Genomic DNA, 19,061 nt, shown 5'->3' with positions numbered 1-19,061 from the left:
TGTGAAGTGATTGCATTTCTCTCAAACCTTGACAATCTCATATGTAGGTGGGGAAGTGGGTATTAAAACCCTTCAAAGACCACCCCATAAGAAGGAGAGAGTGGCTGGAGGAGTGGAGGAGGTAAAGATTCCATTTGCTGCTAAAGGATGAGTGCTGGCCAAGTGTTCCAACACACGCGGACTGAACTTTTGCCAGCGCCCTCTATGAGAAGGCGCTGTTAGGGAGAACCCTCTCCTCCCTCTTCTCCCCTCCAGGAAGTGAATTGAATTGCTAAGAGGTCATTTTCCCTTGGCCCAAGGGACTCTCTTTTTGCTGGAGAACGTGTCATCTTTTGTTTTTGAGACCCATAGGGCTTCTCACATCTGTCACGGGTTGCGCTGGGGCTAAACAGTTAACATACATGTAATTGAAAATGTACAGAAAATCCTTTGGTTTAGTCAGAGATCTTACAAGAAAGGTGAGGCAAGCCCAGAGACAGCTATAGAGAGGACAAGAGAATCACTCTGTGCTCCTTAATCTAACTCCCACCTCCTATACCTTGTCATTGGATTAGCGGCAGCCCAATTCTAGGAACAGAAAGTAAGTAACCTGATGACTGCAGCCTGCGATTCAGTTCATTGGAACAGATCTGACTGAACCATCTATAGACATCCCTCACTTCTCAGGGCTTATGTTGCCTTCTGTGAAGATTCTTATTGTTGATACTGCTACCAACATATTTTAAATATTGATGCTTCCCTTTCCTGAAACAGAAGTGACCCAACGACATGAGTGGGGGAAAAGTAAACAATGTCTCTGAGAAAAGAATAGAAACAAAAATGGAAATGAGGGAAATAAAGTCTTGCCTCTGCAGTACCTTGATAAATCCTAAGTATCAAAAAGAGTTGGGAATCAGTTTAGGATCAGTTTAGAAAGTGGAACTCTTGGACCCTGATAAATCAATGAACAGATACTTGGGAAGTGCATGGTGGAGTGGCCCAGAGCCTGAGATTTGGAGACAGACAGACCAGAGATTTTGGATCTGAGTGTGGTTGGTGTTGGTCAAGTTATTTACTGTCTCTGAGCCACAGTTTCTACCTCTGTGAGAAGAGAATAAAAATAACGCTATTACTTTTGTGAGAATTAAATGAGATATACGTGCAAAGTACTACAGTGCCTGGCAGTGAGTACGCAGCAAATATCAGCCATAGGAAGACAGATGATGGAGGTTACTTGTGGAGTTCATGTTGGGGTCTAGGCCCCGTGTGGGTACTTAGATGTACATGCCACGGTGCATCAATTTAAAATCTAGCTGTGAAGGAAAGACTTAAATACAAGGAAAATTAAATAATAAAACAAGAGCAAAATAACAATGCAAGCTGAGTATAGAACTACAACAAGGAAATAACTGGTTCAATGACAGAAGGGGTGTGGTTAACAAGGTCTATCAGTAAGAGCCCAGGAGGGCCATTGGCCAAAACCTCACAGTCACAAGGGCCTGACATTTACACTTTGGCATAATTTCTAGGTGAGGATTGGAAGAACAATTTTATCATACAACTTTAGACTTGAATCTCCTTACCAAACCACACCTACTGTGGTACACAATGAAATGACACCATTTAAAAAATAAATTCCGTGATTATCTTTTGAATAGCATAACTTTGTTTTGTGTCTGTGCGTATTTATTAAATATGAAGACTGAACGCCCACTGCAGTTTTTGTTACTCCGTTTTGGCGGGTCCTCCTAGATGAAGCGTGGGCCTCTCCCTTGCTGCACCCGACAGGCCCTGGGGGTAAGTTACAACAGGACTCTAGAGAGGGTGAGAGCTGGGTGGTCTGGAGGGATCAGGGAAGGCTTCATGTTCCATGACAATGTAAGGCAGACCTGGAGACTTCTAGTTGGGAGAGCACTGAGGCTACATCTACACAATCAGGGGGTGGCAGGACCAGAGAAGTCTGAGCAACGCATTAAGATAACATAATCCTGTGGTATGTTGGTGCTGGGCCAGACAGTACACCACGCAGCCCTTATAGTGATCTGAACATCCTTCGAGATTTCTCCTGAGGGGTGGTCACTTCCAGAGTTTTGGTGGTGAACTGGCATCTTTCTTGCCCTGGCTGGAGTAACCCTTGTCTGGAATATAAAAGGGGCCTTCTGCCTCAGGCCAAGCCCTTAAGAATTCTAGCTCTCAGGAAGAAATTCCCTGGCCCTTGAGCTTATTTGTGAGGAGTGTCCTATTCCAATTCTGAGGAGTTTCCCAATGATGTGTACTATATCTGAAAAGTAGCTCCTTTTCTGTAAATCCTTCAAGTGAGTCTGCGTGTGGACTCTTAGTTACTTAGAAATATTTTAGGATGTGTACTTTTTTGTTGTTTTTTGTTTTATTTTGCTTTTGCGCAAGGATATGTCTACATGGGCAGGTCAATGTAAAAGGTTGAATAATAGAGGAGGCTGTTACACAGTGAACTAATATCACAGGGAAGCTGTATTTGTGCTGGGTTCCTGTACAAGAGTGGTGATAAGGCATCATCTGAGTGTGGATTCTATCGGTGAGTTCAGGGGAGGGTAGGAGATTTGAGAACTCCTGATATCCAATAAATTCTACCTCCAAGGGATCCTTTAAGTGTCTGGGACATGCGCAATCTCCAAAGTCCTCCCTCTCCACTCTCTCCCAATCCTGTGATTACCTCAACTTTTTAACCAGTTACTTACTGGGACTTGGCTCTGTTTGGATTACCCTCTTTGACCTGGGCTTCCTTGAACATGACTAACCTTGAAAGCTAAAGTGAACAGATGTCCCAATCTTTGTCCTCCCTGTGGGGTGCTAAGATCTGAAGATGGATTAGAGAGGCTTAGAGTGGTTGGGATGTGTTGTGGATGTGTGCATCAGCCTCCGGTATGACAGTTATGCTTCTTCCCTCCAAAGTTGACTTTGATGGTCCCTGGGACATTTATGGGGTACAGAGTTTGGGACTTGAAGGATAAATTCATATTGGTACAAAGGACAATGGGAACAAATATTTATTAAGCATCAGCTATGAGTCAGGCACTATGGTTGGTGTTTTCATGTATTCTCATTTAATATTTACTAGGTGGTCTACCATGTGGGTAGTCCCTCTCCTGTGAGCCCATTTTCATAGAAATTAGAAACCCTCCACAATACTGAAGCTTTGATCTAGAATATGCCTAAGAGCTTTCGTCAGGGAGATCTTTCCACAGGTGGATTCTCTTGATGCCACAGATATGTAGAAGTCATTGACCAAGTTCTGCATTGGAGAAATGCCCAGGCAGGGCTCAAGGGATGGACATGAGAAGACTCACATTTGTCGTCTCCAGTTTGCAAAGGCACAGCAGTGGCTGGGGTAGGTGAGGCTGGCCTCCACGAGTGTGACAAACTTTTCCAGACTGGGAAGTTTTTTTAAGTTGTAAGTTGACCTGGCCCGCAGCTTCTTAAGATTTTCTAAGCCATAGTTAGGCAGGGAATGGATCCTGGTTCTTGAAACATCTCTATAAGGAGAAAAGGTAAACAAAACCTCATTACTATGGGCTTCTGTATTGGTCTTATAGAGCCCTAAGGTGCCATGAAAGAACTCTGAGTACCCTGAGACCGCCATGCTGGGAGAAGTCTAAGCCATGTGTAGAGACATCCTGGAGGATAAAATGCCCTGTGGCTGTGTGTGTGTGTGTGTGTGTGTGTGTGTCTGTGTGTGTAGAGAGAGATACACCAGGGAGCACAGATGCACCAGGTATGTGAGTGAAGGGAACAATTTGGAAGTAGATCCCCCAGACCCAGCCACCTGGGCTGACCTAACATGATGGAGGTGGTAGCAAGCAATGACCAGGCCACCCAAATTTCTGCAACACAAAATTGTGAACAAAATGGAATGTTTTAAGCCACTAAGTTTTAGGATAGTTTTATGCAGCAATAGAGAACCAAAACAGACTCTCCTTGAAGTCTTTGAGATTCCATCATCTGTATCATTTTTAACAGTTATAGAGGTATTTTTCCTTGGAAGCCATTAAGAGTGCAATAGCATTATATTCTGTATACTTCCTGCCTCTCTCACTACTTACTATCTTCTGCTTTGTTTACTAGCTTTCTGTATTTGCATTCTCCTCCTGAGAACGCAAGGAGGGCTCCTTGCATTCTCGGCAGTGCCTTTCTCATAGTAAGCACCCAGAAAATTGTTGCTTTGTTTGAAGATATGCTGGGGAGTGACACTGAAGAAGGATTGGCAAAGGGAATAGATAGATCACCCCAGCCAACTGTGATGTCCTCTGACCTCCACCAATTACAAAGAATCTTGTACCTTGTGTTTTCTCTTCTGTTTCATATTGTTGTACTTTTCATGTGTATTTGTTTTGTCTCCTCAGCCAGATTTCAGATGCTCTGAGAGCAGAGATTATTAGGATTCTTTTGAGTTATATGTGGTATCTGGCACAAGGCTGGCCTCATGAAATCTACTCAGTAGATAGTTGTCTGATTAGCAGAGATGCCGCAGCATCATCATAAAAATGAGAGGCTGGAGTAGGTCTTACAGAAGAGAGATTCTCAAGGGAGAGGGACACAAGGCAGACTGAGAGAGGAAATCTGGATTTAAAGGGAGCTCAGCAACACGGTGCTTTTGCAGCAGGCAATTATATGTGACCGAGAGTATCAAAGGCACCAAGGAAGAGAGTGACCTTGTGCAAAATTTACAAGGAGCTAGACACGTATCAGAGAATAAGCAGAATAATGTGTTGGGTGGGTTGACCTGAGTGCAATTCAATACCTGGGTGTTGGGTTGGGAAGCCTGCTTAGGAAGCTTTGGTGCCTTTCTATCTGCCCAGTGTTCTAGAGCTAGCTTATATTTCAGATTCTTCCTTATCACAGCTACAAATGATGTGAGCTGCTGTCATTTGCACTAGGTGGCTTTGTTGCTGTGAGACTAAGGCATCTTGTCAGCGTCCTAGGATCCAGGTCTTCTGCTGGTGGATGTTGAAAGGAGGGGGTGGTTGGTAGGAGAGAGCTGCAGAATCTCTTAGAGTTCGGTAAAGCAAAAGTCTTGAGCAAAAGTGGTTCCTGGGAGATAAGGAAATACAAGTGTTTGTAGAAGTGCTTACTTAAAGCTTACTGGATACTTGATGGAGTGAGCAAACATGAACCTATCAAGACTTCCAAATTTTGGGCTGGCAGAAAAACATTTCTCTGGTATCTCCATGGATTAAGAAAAATCCATAGAAATTTATATCAGCAGGAGCAAAGATGAGAACAGTGGATACTGTTCAGTGTGGTTTCAGACTTAACTATAAATATTCTCACTCTTTCTCTCTGTTCCCCTAAAACACAGACACACAGTTTATTCCCTGGCTATGATCCTTCCACATGGCCTGGAAATCTAATGTCAGATCTTAATTCCTGTGTAAAAGCACCTTCCACTCTTAGGATGCAAACATCCCTAGGGGGAGTAAGAACATAAGACATTATCAGTTATTTGCATCTTCTTGGAAGGAGGTTATTGTGACTACTGGCTATAGGTAGGCTTGGAGAGAGACCCAGAACACAAAGCATGGCAGTGAGGGATTTTAGAAGGGTTATTCTGGGCAATGGTATTTTGAGGAATAAAGGAAACCATGGGATAGGATTAGATCTCTGAGCCTTGAAAACCAGGCAGAAGATTTTAGAATTTATACAAACAGAAGAATGATTCATTGAAAGCTACATTTTTGTAAGACTTGTCTTGAGAACCTTGAGCCTGGCCCATAGTACGTGCTCTTAAATACTGGTTAAATGAACTGGAAGGAGAAAGGATTGAAGGGAAGAAGGGGATGAAGTGGCTATGGCAGAAATTCAGGAAAAGATAAGAGCTCTCTTCCCCACACACTGTCACTTCTCTGTCAACAAGGAAAAAAAGCCACTGTGTCATATGACAAAGATTTGTTGGGCATGTGCTCTGTTACCAGAGCCTCCTGGTACTTGACCTTGACCAAGTACTCTGAAAATTTCTACAAAGCTTACTGTTCTGGGCAGTAACATTTGTCCCTCCACCAGAATGAGATACTAGGCAGGTACTGTTTGTTTTTAAATCTCTCTCTCCCTTACACCTGGGATAGTACCACATAGTAGGTACTCAACCAACATCTAGCAAATGTATGACATGCAGACCTAATATGATCAGTGAACAGTTGAGAATGTTTATTCTCGATGTCTTTCCTCGGGCTGGTGGGTTGGACAAAGGGGAAGGGTTGGTCGTGGGCTGATGTTTCTAATCCTTGTCTTTCAGGCTGGTCTAATGCCTGCAGTCTTCCTTTTTAAGAAATCACTTTGGTTAACATTTCAGCACATGCTGTATTCTGGCAGTGACTGGTGAGAATTTAAATCCTGAAAAGTACCAACAGGAGACATCGTGGGATGATGGCTGGTGCTGAAGAGATTTAGTAATCCTAAATTGTTTCAACATTGTTAGGATTTTTGATTTTGAGACGCAAAGTGGAAAGGGAGAAGCAGTCAGTAATAAGACGCTGAGTCAGGAGAGGCAGGAGTTAAGTTGTACTCTGCGTCCCATTTAATAAAATGTGTTAGAGCCAGTGCCACAAATTTGATTTGAACAATTTCTATTTTTCCCAGCAAAGATGTTATTACAGGTCAATCATTTCCATAAGTGAGAGCACATTTCTGATGTATACTACACTGACAGATGGCTCGCTTACCCAAGATCTGGCTCCCCACCCAGGGACAGCCCGCACCCAACGACTATTGATGAAAGGCTGGGCCTCTTGCCTTAATTCAGTACAACTTTGAAGGGCCATCTTAACACCAGGGCTCCCCGTGGGATCTGCTGAGGCTTCGGTTGCAAATGCATTGCAATTCTACTTCCCTGTTTGCCTGATTCTGCTTCCATCAAGTACTCCCTACATACTCCAAGAGCACTCCCCAGTAGACCTCCTGCATGCAAGACCTCTCTTTCATGATCCCAGAAAGAATAAAAAGGCAATTTACTATCTATAGGACTGTGGGTACACTGGTAATGGAAGAGAATCATTCTTATACAAATAACTCAGTGTTTGAATCTGAACTATCAAATGAATCTGAGCTATAGCCAAATCAATTTGATAAACCACCAGAATATGATTGTACTGGCTCCAGCCTGCAAAGGCAATGCATTAAATTTTTCCCCACAGGAAACTGTTTCCCAAGGAAACAGCAATTGCTCGATTGCTTAAAAAAAAGAAAATAACTTGAGTTCAGAATATCAGGTGAAAACTCAGAGGGCCACTGATGTTCAAGGTCAAGACTCACGAGGGGGAAATCAGGATGCTAGGCTGCTCCTCTGAAACTTGGTGGAGCTTGTCTGCATGCCCCTGGCTTTCTCTGCATCTATTTCTCTTTGTGATGGAACATCTCGCCCTTGTACCGTCAGGTGTTCAGAGGCTTCCCGTTTTTCACTCAACTAAAAATTTTGCCTTCAGGAAAGGAGTTATCATTTGTTTGTGTGTCCTCCCCTTAACTCCCTTAGAATCTCTTGTATGTATCTACTGGGAACAAAGGACTGAGACTATCCAGGAGGAAGATTCACCACAGTTAGCTTGTGGAGGAGGTATTCTGGAGACAGGGCGAGGCTTCCCAGCTCCCAGCTTTGCTGCTAGGGCAGTGATTCTCAGTGTGCTTTCTGGACCAGCAACATCAGCTTCACCTGGGAAGTCAGAGATAGGTTCTCAGGCCCACCCCTGACCTGCTGAATCAAAAACTCTGGGGGTGAGGATCAGCAATCTAGGGTTTTACAAGCATGCCAGGTGATCTTGATGCACGATCAAATTTAGAACCACTGCTTGAGGGCAGTTGAGAACCACAGCTGGAGTTTGTAGCTAAGTTCTACTCTGGGAATTGCCTTCGCCTCGCTTACCCAAGATCTGGCTCCCCACCCAGGGACAGCCCGCACCCAACGACTATTGATGAAAGGCTGGGCCTCTTGCCTTAATTCAGTACAACTTTGAAGGGCCATCTTAACACCAGGGCTCCCCGTGGGATCTGCTGAGGCTTCGGTTGCAAATGCATTGCAATTCTACTTCCCTGTTTGCCTGATTCTGCTTCCATCAAGTACTCCCTACATACTCCAAGAGCACTCCCCAGTAGACCTCCTGCATGCAAATATCCATATCACAGTCTCGTTTGAGGGGAGGGGAATCCGACCCAAGACCAGTCACAGCCCTAGCCTGAACAGCATCTACTGTGGGCTGAGCAGTCTGCGCACACTCCTTCCCCTACCCATTAACCCACAACTCCTGGGGTGGACTGGTCCTCTGCACACACTAAACAAGCAGCTCTCAGGCCAGGGTTTAGCTGGGGCTGGCGTATCACGTTGTAGAAAGAGGAGATGGGATAGGCCATAGAATCCCAGGCAGAATCAGCCAGCAGAGAAGCTGGAAAGACATCTGTGGACTAACCTGAAAGCCCCAGAAAGGGAGGCTTGATGTTAAGGTAATCAATCCTCCTGCCCCTAAGGGGAGGAGAAAGAGGCTATCACCAATAGGCTGGGCTTTTGGCCAGGATCTTGCACATAGATCATCACGCACTGAGACGAAAAGGTGTGGTAATGTATTATCACTCTCTGCTCTTTTAAGTCATGGCAAGTGCTTCATAATTCCTTTGGATTTTCTGTAAATTTTATTCACTTTATTCTGGCCAGATATGTTCCTGTGGTAAAAGGGGTGAGAAATGGGCCTATAACTTGAGGACACTGCAGAACTGCTCGTGATGGCGACATCCCTCTTCCAGCCAGCATTCACGGCAGGGCTGGCCCGGGGATTCCCGTTTGTGTTCTCCGTTAGACGCTCTGACGAGACACATTGTGCAGTGTCCTCCTCAGTGCACTCCTTAGCCTGGGACCTGCTACGCCACTGCAGGAGACATTCTTCTGTGCGGGGTGCACCTATCACTTACTGGTGTTCTTTGCTGGGAGTCTGGTGTTGATAATTACCTCCCCGTCTATTTTAGTTCACAGCCAATTGCAGGGGGCCTTACTGAATAACTGTTAGATGTTTCACTAGATATATTGATGTATTTTAGGCAACATGATATGGTGGGAATATATGGAATGGAGGCAGGAGATCTGGTTTCTGGTCCAGTGTCTGTCCCTTATGATGGCAGTGTGATCTTTTAGCAGGTCACTTCCCTTTTCTGGCTCTGGTTTTCTCAGCTGTTATGCAGCTACTTGGGGATCCTGTCCAACTTGAACATTTTCTGTGGCAGACAATGGTTAAGGGGCTATGATTTAATAATGTACCTGGTACAGGTCACATATGGAAACCTACCTCATCACAGACATGTTCGGCCGTAACAGGTAGAGGCGCCTGTTTAGGAACATTCAAAACCCTTAGGACGTTTAGCTAAGTGAAATTGACAACCTGCTATCCTGATGGTCAAAGACATCAAAAGCACTCTCTCTAAGTCCATTTGACTCCCAAGTACTGTAGAATAGGAAGCATTGACTAAGCGTTACAAGTTCTAAGTACTTTATATATTAGAACTCGGGGACTGCGTGCCTGGCACTCTGCATTTGCAATGCCCGTGTCCTACTTGGTACTTCACAACACACATCATGACCTGATACATTAAGTTGTATATTTAGTTATTGTCTGACTCCCCCTTAAGAGAATATAAGTGTTCTGTGAGGAAGAATTTTTTTTGTTCTCTGCAACATATGTAAAGTATGAGGCACAGGGCTGGTGCTTAAAATCTATCTGTTCAACAAGTGAATGTATAAACATAAATATATATAGAAACACACACACTGATATACACATATAATATTACTAAGCTTGAAACAGTATTAGAATATAGGTATCATTGTTTTTGACATGTTCTAGGTGAGGAAACAGAGGCTTAGAGAGGTGAAGAAACTGGTTTTAAACCGAGGTAGTCTGCTCTGGCATCTCTGCTTAATCATGCTGACACTTCCTTCTTTTGCATATATCGCCTGTCTCAAGCCAGGCATTCTGGAATAATCTTTGAACTTCTTTCTTCAGAGTCCCATATATGTCACAGCACACCCTTTGTCAGTCATAACCATTTATGGAGTTTCTGCTCTACCGTACAGGATCTAGTTCTAGAGATGCATAGGTTCCAGCCTGAAGGAGGATGTAAGCTTTTAGGTGAACATGAGAGTGATATTGATAGATGGTAGGTAGAGAACCACACATGGTAGCCTATACTGACTGCCAAATAAGAGGTGCGGGCCAGTGGCTCCCGGATGCCCGAACTGACCTTAGGCAGGCTACATAAGAGTCATCTAGTAAACTGTATGTTGATCTATTTCTTTGCTCACTCTTTCTTCTTTGCTCATTTCTTTCTGCATCTGACTCCTTCCTTCTGGGTTCCTTTCTTACATTCCTGCAGTACCTTCATCAGTGGATGCAGTAGGTCTTCTTAGAGCCCGGGAAAACACACTTTTAAAAAGCTCTTGCAGATTTGGGCCCCTGTAGGCATAAAGGCTCTGGAAGTCACAGAAGGAAGAAGTCACTGTTGGCTGAGCTTGTTAGCGGAGAGGTGGGAGTAAGAACGACCTTGTGGGAGGACAGGAGCAGAGGAGAAGAGCATAGAGGAAAGTCACTCTTGGAGGGAGAGATGGAGATGAGGAAGGAGCAACAGGAGAGGTGTTGATGCAGAGCTGTGAGGCCCTGAATGCAGCCCAAGAGATCTAGAATCGAGGCTGCTGGGGCCCAGGGCAGGCCACCCCAAAATATCCCACAATAGCATATTGATTATTTTGAATTAACATTACTTGAGAAGCAAAAAGGGCATTCGACCCTCCTGTCTCTGTTCCCCCTGAAAGCAGGAAATGAATCTCCCCTGTGAAAGGTGCTCTCCCTGCATCCTTATCACCATAGCTAGAGAATTCGGGGCCAAGAAGCCTGCAGAAACAAACCTGGATAATTTACTACTTTAAGCCTAAATTCTGCTTCAATTCCTCATTAATTACATACTCTAAACCTAAGTTTCTTTGTCCTGTCAATTCTTCAAAAATTTATTGTGTGTGTAAAAGATATATATACGGCTTACTTCGTTCACTCTCTGAGCATCATTTCTCTATGATACATACGTATTAAACTGAGTTTTCCTCCTGTTAATCTGGTCTTGTGTCAATTTTACTATTAGTCCAGCCATAAGAACACAAAAAAGGAAGAAGGGGGATTTTCCCCCACCCTGACAAGGCAAGGAGGATCCAAAAATAAATGTGTGTGTGTGAATCTCACTGGGTTGAGGGAAACTCCTGGACATTGAGGGTGAGGAAGAACTGTCTTTCCCTTTCAGGGAAGAGATGTATACCAAGGTGGTTAAGAGTCTATATTATGACCCGTTTACTGTTAAATCCCTGCTCTAAAATTTGCATGACCTTTTGTGAGTTAATTAACCCCTCCAGGGAAGCCAGTTTTTCGTTCTCTAAAATGGGAATAATAGCTCCTACCACAGAGGTTGTTATAAGGATTAAATTAGAAAATGCATCTTAAAAAAGCTTTTAAAACACTGTCTGGGACTTGGTAAGTGCTCATTAAATGTTAGTTTTGTTATCGTTATTTTATTGAAAGTTAGAATGTGGATCAGCCCTAAGTTGTCCCTGTATGAGTCTTCACAGATGAGACAAGTAAAAATTGACGTTGATTGCCAGCCCTATCTCAGAAGCTTCTCTGAATTGGAGAAAGTTGACTTCTAACTTATGCATGGTGACCTCTTGCACTTGGAAACGGGGGAAGTTACTCACAGAATGACTGGTCCAGAGGCTCCCTGGAAAACATCATTAGGTAATTCTTCCAAATTATTGTTATCACTTAGATTCCTGGGGATGGAGTTGAGGAAAGAAGAAGGGAAACACAAGCCACATAAACATCGCTGTTGTAAGAGCCCTTTCCCTCGAAACGGCCTGGAGGAATAGTCAAGGCTACTTACAGCTCATCTAGTTGGGTTCCATTGAATGCGCAGTTGTGTATTTCTTGAATCCCATTCTTATTCAGCCATCTGAAATAAAAGGCCCATTAAAAAACCAATAATGTCAGATGCAAACAATACAGGGGTTTCATAATTGGAAGCACTGGGGCAAGGACAGACAGTGTAGGTTAGTGGCATAAATAAAATGCTGCCCTTAAGGTTCGGGGACAGGAGTGGGAGGGAGACTGATCTATCACTGTATAACCTTGTGTAATGTTTGAAGTTTGCATTATGTGCATGTATTACCTATTTAGAGAAATAAATGGAATTTAATCTTGAAAGGCACAAGTAGGCATAGCAGCCTGGATCCTGTAAGGTCTTTGCACACATCATTCGTGTGCAGAGAGGATGCTATGTGGGGAGCAGACGAAGATCTTTCTTGTCCTGAAGGACAGAAATCATATAATTATTGAACAAGTGTTATAAGACAGAGAACATTTTGTATCACCTTTCTCTAAGGCCTTAAACCTCTCACCTATGTTCACCCACAGCAGCAGGCCTGGCTGTCATCAAAAAGTGATCTAATTAAGCTGTCAGACAACCCGAACATCTCCTGTGACCCATAGGGACCTGGTTGTTGGAGGTTTGTGGAGGTGGCTCTGGGTTAAGTCAGAAAGGAACAGAAATCAATTACGGAGACTGTGGGCTGTGGCAGGGCAAGGCGGTGTGAGTGGGCCCGGGAGGAGACTCTGGGGGTGGTGGGGGCTGGATGTGGAACAGTAATCCTGATTGTGCAAAGAAGGTCAGTGAGCAGGTTTGCCTGGGCAGGGGAGCCCAAGGACACCTTGGGTGGACAGCTCTGCCTTGCTGTGCTCCTGATGGATCTGAACACAAAAACGGAAATCCAAGGTCGGAGAGCTTAGCCCTAAGGGCCTCTGACCACTTGCTCTTGATTTGCTGTCAGGTTCTTTTCCCTGTCAGGCTCAGCGGGTTTACAAATAACACTGTTGAAAAAGCTGACCCAGAGAAGCTCCTGTGTGCTCAGGACTCTATTTCCCGGACTGAGATGGGTAGAAAATGCTTAAAATAACAGAAGAATGACTGTATGTTTTTTTACTTCCTCCTGAAAGCCAGTTTAGCTAAAAAGTCCAGACAGGAGCTAGGTAAATCTTTTAAAACGTTAGCAACCAATTGGCGGGTTCTGATGGCTAAGAAGCGGCTCTGCACCCCCTGTCCCGCCCACCCCGTAGCTAGCCATGAGGAAGCCTGTCCCAGGTACACTCAGACTCCTGACTGACCTGTCAGCCTGTCCCCAGGTAGTGTGAGTTGCTGGAGCAGCTGTCCCTCACCTGTGGGATGTGGATCCGTGGGGGTTTTGGAATAAACACAAGGGTCAGCCAACTTCTTCAGTAAAGGGCCAGATAACAAATTTTAGGTTTTGTGGGCCAAGAGGTAAGATGGAGGGTACCACATAGGTACTTTATATAGGTCCTTATAGAACAATTGCTACAGATTTTTTATTGAGCGAATTGAAAAAGTAATAGTAATAACTGAGTGCATTTTTCTTTGTAATATAGGTCTATTGTAAAGAATGCAATTTTTTTCTTTGGCAAGAGGATAACATTTTGCTTAATTTAGGTTCAATGTTAGTGTTCCCTATCATTAAAATGTTCACTTGTAAAAACCTGTCCTAGCCCATAGGCCAGATTTGGCCCTTGGGCTGTAGCTGTCTGACCCTTAATCTGAACAAGGGCACCATCTACTTTTCTGTAGACTAGGTAATTAATATTTTCTCCACACATATGTTCTGCAAATAGATGTTGCTATGATTGAAAAAATATACAGACTAATTTAAAAGAATTATTGTATTCAAAGTAGTCCTTTGTCTTTATGGATTTTCTCAATCAACAGATACCATTTTATAAGGAGAGGGTGACATTTTTGGCTGTTAACAATGAGTCGTCATACAAAAAACAAATTACGCCCGGAACTCCTGCCCTGGGGTTTACATTGGGCTGTAGGACTCGCAAACTACTAACAAAGAGAAGCCGACATTTATTAAGTACACTCTTAGTCTCTTAAGAGAAGTAGCGCTGATTTTAAAACCTGATGATTCTGATACCCTGGGCAGAGCGTCAGCTCAAGAATAAGTGGATCATGGTTTTCCTTAATCTTTGTGTTCCTAGTGCATTCACTCAGGAGAGGCTCAGGAGCCTCCAGAAGCAGAGTCTGCCCTCAGCCGAAAGAGGGGAGGTGCTGGGTGGACCTGGCCCATTCAAGCTCATTGAGGGGTAGGCAAGTGAGATGGAGGCCAACTGAGGAAGAGAGGAAACGCGCACGAAGTGAGACTCTCCTGTGCCCAGGATGTGCTGGGAGCTGGCACGCATGTAATGTCATTTTATTTTTTCTGCATTAGGCCATTCTGCTAGTTGGCCATAGCTAGATGCCTTCCCCACTCAGAGCCTCTGGTTGCAGGCACAAGGTGGGGATGGAGAAGGGCTCAGAGGCTTCCACATGGTAGGCTTTTATTGCTCATTTCCTTCTGAGTCACTAGCCAAATGTCTGATAATCCTTCATTGTTGGGCTGTTTTCTTTAAAAAAAGGAAATATGTATCTATATAAATATATACATTTTTAGAACAAGGCCTCAGGATTTTGAAAAATGCCAATGCGTAGAAAACTTTTTCAGGCATCAGTGCCATTTGCCATGTTTTTCTCCCTGAGTGCACTTGGATGTTCCTATGGGAGAATGTGCCCCTTGATCCAGACATAGCACCCAAGCTAATAACAATGGGAGTCTTAAGCTGTGTTGAGTGTGGATCTTCTGATTCTATTATCTAAGGATTAAGGACCATCCGAGGTAAGAAAAATAGATTTTGTTCTCACAAATGTGAATTTATCCTTTAGAGACGTGTCTGAGAAATGTTGACTCTGAAGAAAGGACCCTCTCTAGGAGAGTCTGTTCTAAATTCTGGGGAACCACACAGCGTCCATGAACAGGAGTCAGCGAAGAGCAGCTATGATCTGTACATTTCTTTGGTAGTTTGGGTTTACAAGGCTCCGTCATAACTTCTTATGTCCTCAGGTTCTTTACCTCCACTTGGGGAGAGTTAAGACTAGAAAGGTCAGGATGTCTTGCCTTTTGTCTTATGTTCTGGACAAAAAGGATGTGTGTCAATAGTAATTTTGAATCACTATATTTAAAAATATTTAGAGCAAAATTCAAAGAAGCACAGGCATCCAGGCACAACTGATTACATTTATCACTAATCTTCTCCCTCTATGATGTAGCCCAGGAATCCTTTCACTATTGTGTTTATGCTACAACCCACCAGGCCCGTATTACTCAGGTACTCACTATTACTCAAGTACTCACTATTTTCTGAAAGCTCCTTTTATCTTTTCTTTTTTTTTTCAACCTTCATGGCTTCGATGATTCTGTTCCCTTGGCTTGCCCTTTGCCAATGCTCTGGCTAAATTCCACTCATCTTTTAAAAGCCCACCCTAGACACAACCTCCTTTCTCAGCCTTCTTTCCCTCATTTAACTCTTTATTCAACCCTCATATCACAGGCTAGTCAGAATCAATTATTCCTTCTTTACTCAGAATAATTGCTTTTATTTCGCACATATTTTCTTCTATTTGTATTTTAATTATTTTGCTTTCCCATTCTCTCATACTTCCTACACTCCAACAACTCATTCCAACATATGTACACAAAACAAATTTCATGAGCACATTGAGTGAAAGGATTAGGTATTACCCATAAATTTTGTCCTAATACTATGTACTCTGAATACATGCCTTTAATTTTATTCTTCCCTTCACACAACCAATTCCACAGCTGGTCTCTTTCAAACCTTTTCTATTGTTCTTTGTAATTAATTTACATCAAATACTGAGCTTAGCTTTATTCTTCAATATGTCCTCATCTCTGTCTACTATTTCTCTCTCACTCTCTCTCTTTTCTTTTTCTTTTTTTGTACAGCTGGGTCTCTGAATCATATTATTGCTTTGAAAAGGACTAAAATTCTTTCTGGACTGAAACTTACCTTTTGTACATATTGGCATATTAAACACACATACTCATACACACATACACACATTCTGGTATATTTTTTAAAAACAATAATTTGTGTAAAAGAAAGGTAAAATGCTTTCCTTACAGATGTAATTGCGATTACTGGTTCCCCAAATGTCATTCTGTTCATCTAACTTCCACGGATCCCACAGATGCTTGGATAGCCCCTAGTGCCCTATTTCTTGGCCTTGTTGGGAAATGGGTAAACTACCACGCAGGCTACTGGCACGAAAGATTGGAATGTAGTTCATTAACAACACGGAATGCATTTAAAAACTTTCCCAAAAGTCAGAGTGAGTAACTGAAGCTCATTAAAAAACGTGATTGTTCCAAGAAAATGAGAAGTAATCTTATGCTCAGCATGGGGCTGAACAGGAGCTGCTTGGCATGGTTATGGGGGAATATCCATATCTTCTTGATTCAGCCTCCTTCCTGGTCTTTTTCTTTGGGCAACGAAAGCATTGCCAGGCAATAACTAGCTTTATGGATGCATGAGTTATTCTGTCCTTAGGAACAGATGTTGCATCACAGGAGACCATCATTCAAAGAGCAATTCTAAATACTTGACTTACACCACAGAATCATAAATTATTAACATGACTCCATGTTGTGATTCTGAAATGTAAAGATGGGAAAAGAGAGAAAAACACAGAACCAGAGAGAAATTTAAATGGTGAAATGCCAAAGTTACCCAAACAAATAAGGAGCATCCCATTAAGAGAAAAGAGATTATTCAATGAAAAACCCAATGTTACTCCATTGGATTTTTTTCTTTACTTACAGAATCATACTTTCAAAACTCAGCCCCATGAAAGAATTTCTTTCAACTGTATGGATGTTTATATTATCTTGAATGTCTCTAGAATAAAGTACAGACAAATTAGGTATTTAAGTCAGCTCCACTCACGTAACCTTCCCAATTTAGTTTACTTGGCATGATGTGGTCTTCAGCTGAAGTAGTGTTTGAATAGTTATTGTTCTGAAGGATGAGTTCAAAGTTTGGGAAATAAATGACATCTAATTTATCTTTAGTATATCAGTTCTTAAAAACGAAATTACAGACACGCAGTCTCTTTTCTCTCTGGAAGTTTTCTTAGATAATTTCTTTGCGTTAAGGTTCTAACATACTCAGTATTATCCTTGCCTCCACAGTTGGTGTCTGCTCAATATGACAATGACACTTAAGCTGACCTTTCATCTCCATACCAAACTTCTCCATCCACCCTCATTGGGTCTTCATCTTCCTCCCGTCTCAATTCCCTTCTTACAGCTAGTTTCCTTCCTTCTGTTCTCTTTGGGTTACAGAAAAATGTTATCATTGATTTCTCTCTTCCTGAATGAAAGAGTGGAGAAAGTCTCATTTTTCTGTTTGTGTCCCTCATCCTCCCATCAAGCATCCCTGTTGGGTCTGATCTAACATATAAATGTAGAAGTAGTAAACTGCTTAGAATGATTTGAAAAATTTGGTGAGATTCTCTATCTTTCTCTCTCCCCGCCCCCCCTCTTTCTCTCCCTCTTTCTTAACCCCTTACACCCCTTTCCTATGATTTCCTTTTGGGTCTGTTCAGATTCTTACAATTTTGGTATTGAAAATAAACTTGTCATTATACATTGCCTTTTCTCTTCCTCTTTCAAAATACAGATGCCTTGGGAAAAGGCAAATACATTATATCGCTAATGTAGTGTGAATTTGTCAGATGGTTTCTTTATGCCTAGGGCAGCATGGGAATTCTGGAGGGGAGAGGACAGGAAGGTGGAAGACAGAGGGAGTTGCAGGGCGAAGGTATTTGAGGCATTAAATAGTGAAGAGAGGAGTGACTTCTTGGTTTGCTACAAGCTGGCTCTTTTGACAACAGTCTTACAGTTGAAAACTGTTGATAACTGTTGACAACATTTGAGGAGCCTGCTGACTTCCTCCAAACTGAGATTAGCTGGCCTTCAGGTAAAACCAAGGCCACTTGCTGTTTACCTTCCTATCTCTGCTCACCCAGAGCAACATATTTGGAGGATGTAGACTAAACAATGCGTATTACAGGCCCACAGGCTGTTGGGCAAGACAGCTAGTGAGTGAAGAGTTGGTAACCCCTCAAGGAAAAACTTACAGTAGAACCTTTTGGAGAGATTGAATCTTGTGAACAGCTGGCAAGTGCTTAATACCTGTGTTGGATATTAACCTAGAGAGAGACAAAAATGAGAGGGAAAAATGAAGCTGGCTATTTTAACTCTTGTTAGAGTATAAGCTTTTCAAATTCAAAATATCGGTTTTGAGCTCAGAAAAACTTACCTGAAAACCACATAATATACCTGAATCATGCTTATATTTTCTATTTTAAGCCTCTACCCAGGGTCTAGTAAGCTATTGATTCCTTAGAGGAAAAAAAATTTACACTTCAGGCGCAAAGGTGCTGGTATGCCACAATGCACATTTTTTTTTTAGGATAAATTAATATGATCCAAAAGCAATTTGCAACTAGATAACAAAATTTTCCTAAATCATCTCCTATTTCCGACCTCCTCACTCTCTTTGGAGAATTGACCCTTCCCCACTCCAAGTGATTCCACTGACATCAAGCATGATATTCCACGCTCTTTCACCCCAGAATATGCATGTGACATAAGCTGGGCCAGACTTTCTTCTGGGAAGTGATTGGAGGTTGGTTAGAGCTGAGTCCACTGATGCCATCACCCTTAAGAGATTGTCCATAAATTTACACTGTTGAAATTTCCAGAGCTACATTGGATCCTGCTTGTCTCAGCCTGGGTGTCCCAGGAAGCAGAGCCTGAGATGAAATCTGGCCTGTAGGTAGTATATTTGATAATATGAGTTCAGAGAGTTTGGGACAGGGGGAATGAAACAGGGAGGAAGGAAAGATAATCAATACAAGGATGAGTTATTGAGTTGGCCACCACTACTGGTGTCTAGTCCTTAGCGCCAAGGACTTGATATAGGAGATTTTCAAAATGGGTCTCAGAACTGTTGCTCTCAATGGGGGAAAAGGGGAAGCATTTATCCACAGACAACTATTTCCTATTTGTCACATGAATCACCATGGTATTAATTCCCCACTTCTGGCTTGCACATTCATGAGTGCCC

The 19,061-nt window shown here is 42.8% G+C and overlaps 1 protein-coding gene across 6 annotated transcripts in view; it reads right to left on the bottom strand.

The window, feature by feature from the left end:
* FSHR (follicle stimulating hormone receptor) overlaps positions 1-19,061 on the bottom strand; it is a 182,456-nt gene that overhangs the window by 3,630 nt on the left and 159,765 nt on the right. For 3 of the 6 annotated variants that reach the window (XM_087436789.1, XM_087436790.1, XM_087436791.1), the window contains 5 exons: positions 18,070-18,141; positions 16,749-16,826; positions 11,908-11,976; positions 11,723-11,797; positions 3,306-3,491 (listed from right to left, as the gene is read on the bottom strand). In XM_087436789.1, the coding sequence (XP_087292915.1) occupies positions 3,306-3,491; positions 11,723-11,797; positions 11,908-11,976; positions 16,749-16,826; positions 18,070-18,141 (480 nt within the window). The remainder of the gene's footprint in view (positions 1-3,305; positions 3,492-11,722; positions 11,798-11,907; positions 11,977-16,748; positions 16,827-18,069; positions 18,142-19,061) is intronic. The other 3 variants (XM_087436792.1, XM_087436794.1, XM_087436793.1) reach the window with 2 other exon arrangements.

This window comes from Ceratotherium simum, chromosome 11 (genome assembly GCF_057802395.1).
Source record: "Ceratotherium simum simum isolate JZ-2026a chromosome 11, ASM5780239v1, whole genome shotgun sequence".
NCBI lineage: Eukaryota > Metazoa > Chordata > Mammalia > Perissodactyla > Rhinocerotidae > Ceratotherium > Ceratotherium simum.
Note: the sequence above shows the minus strand (reverse complement) of the source record. Positions and strands in the feature narration are given on the sequence as shown.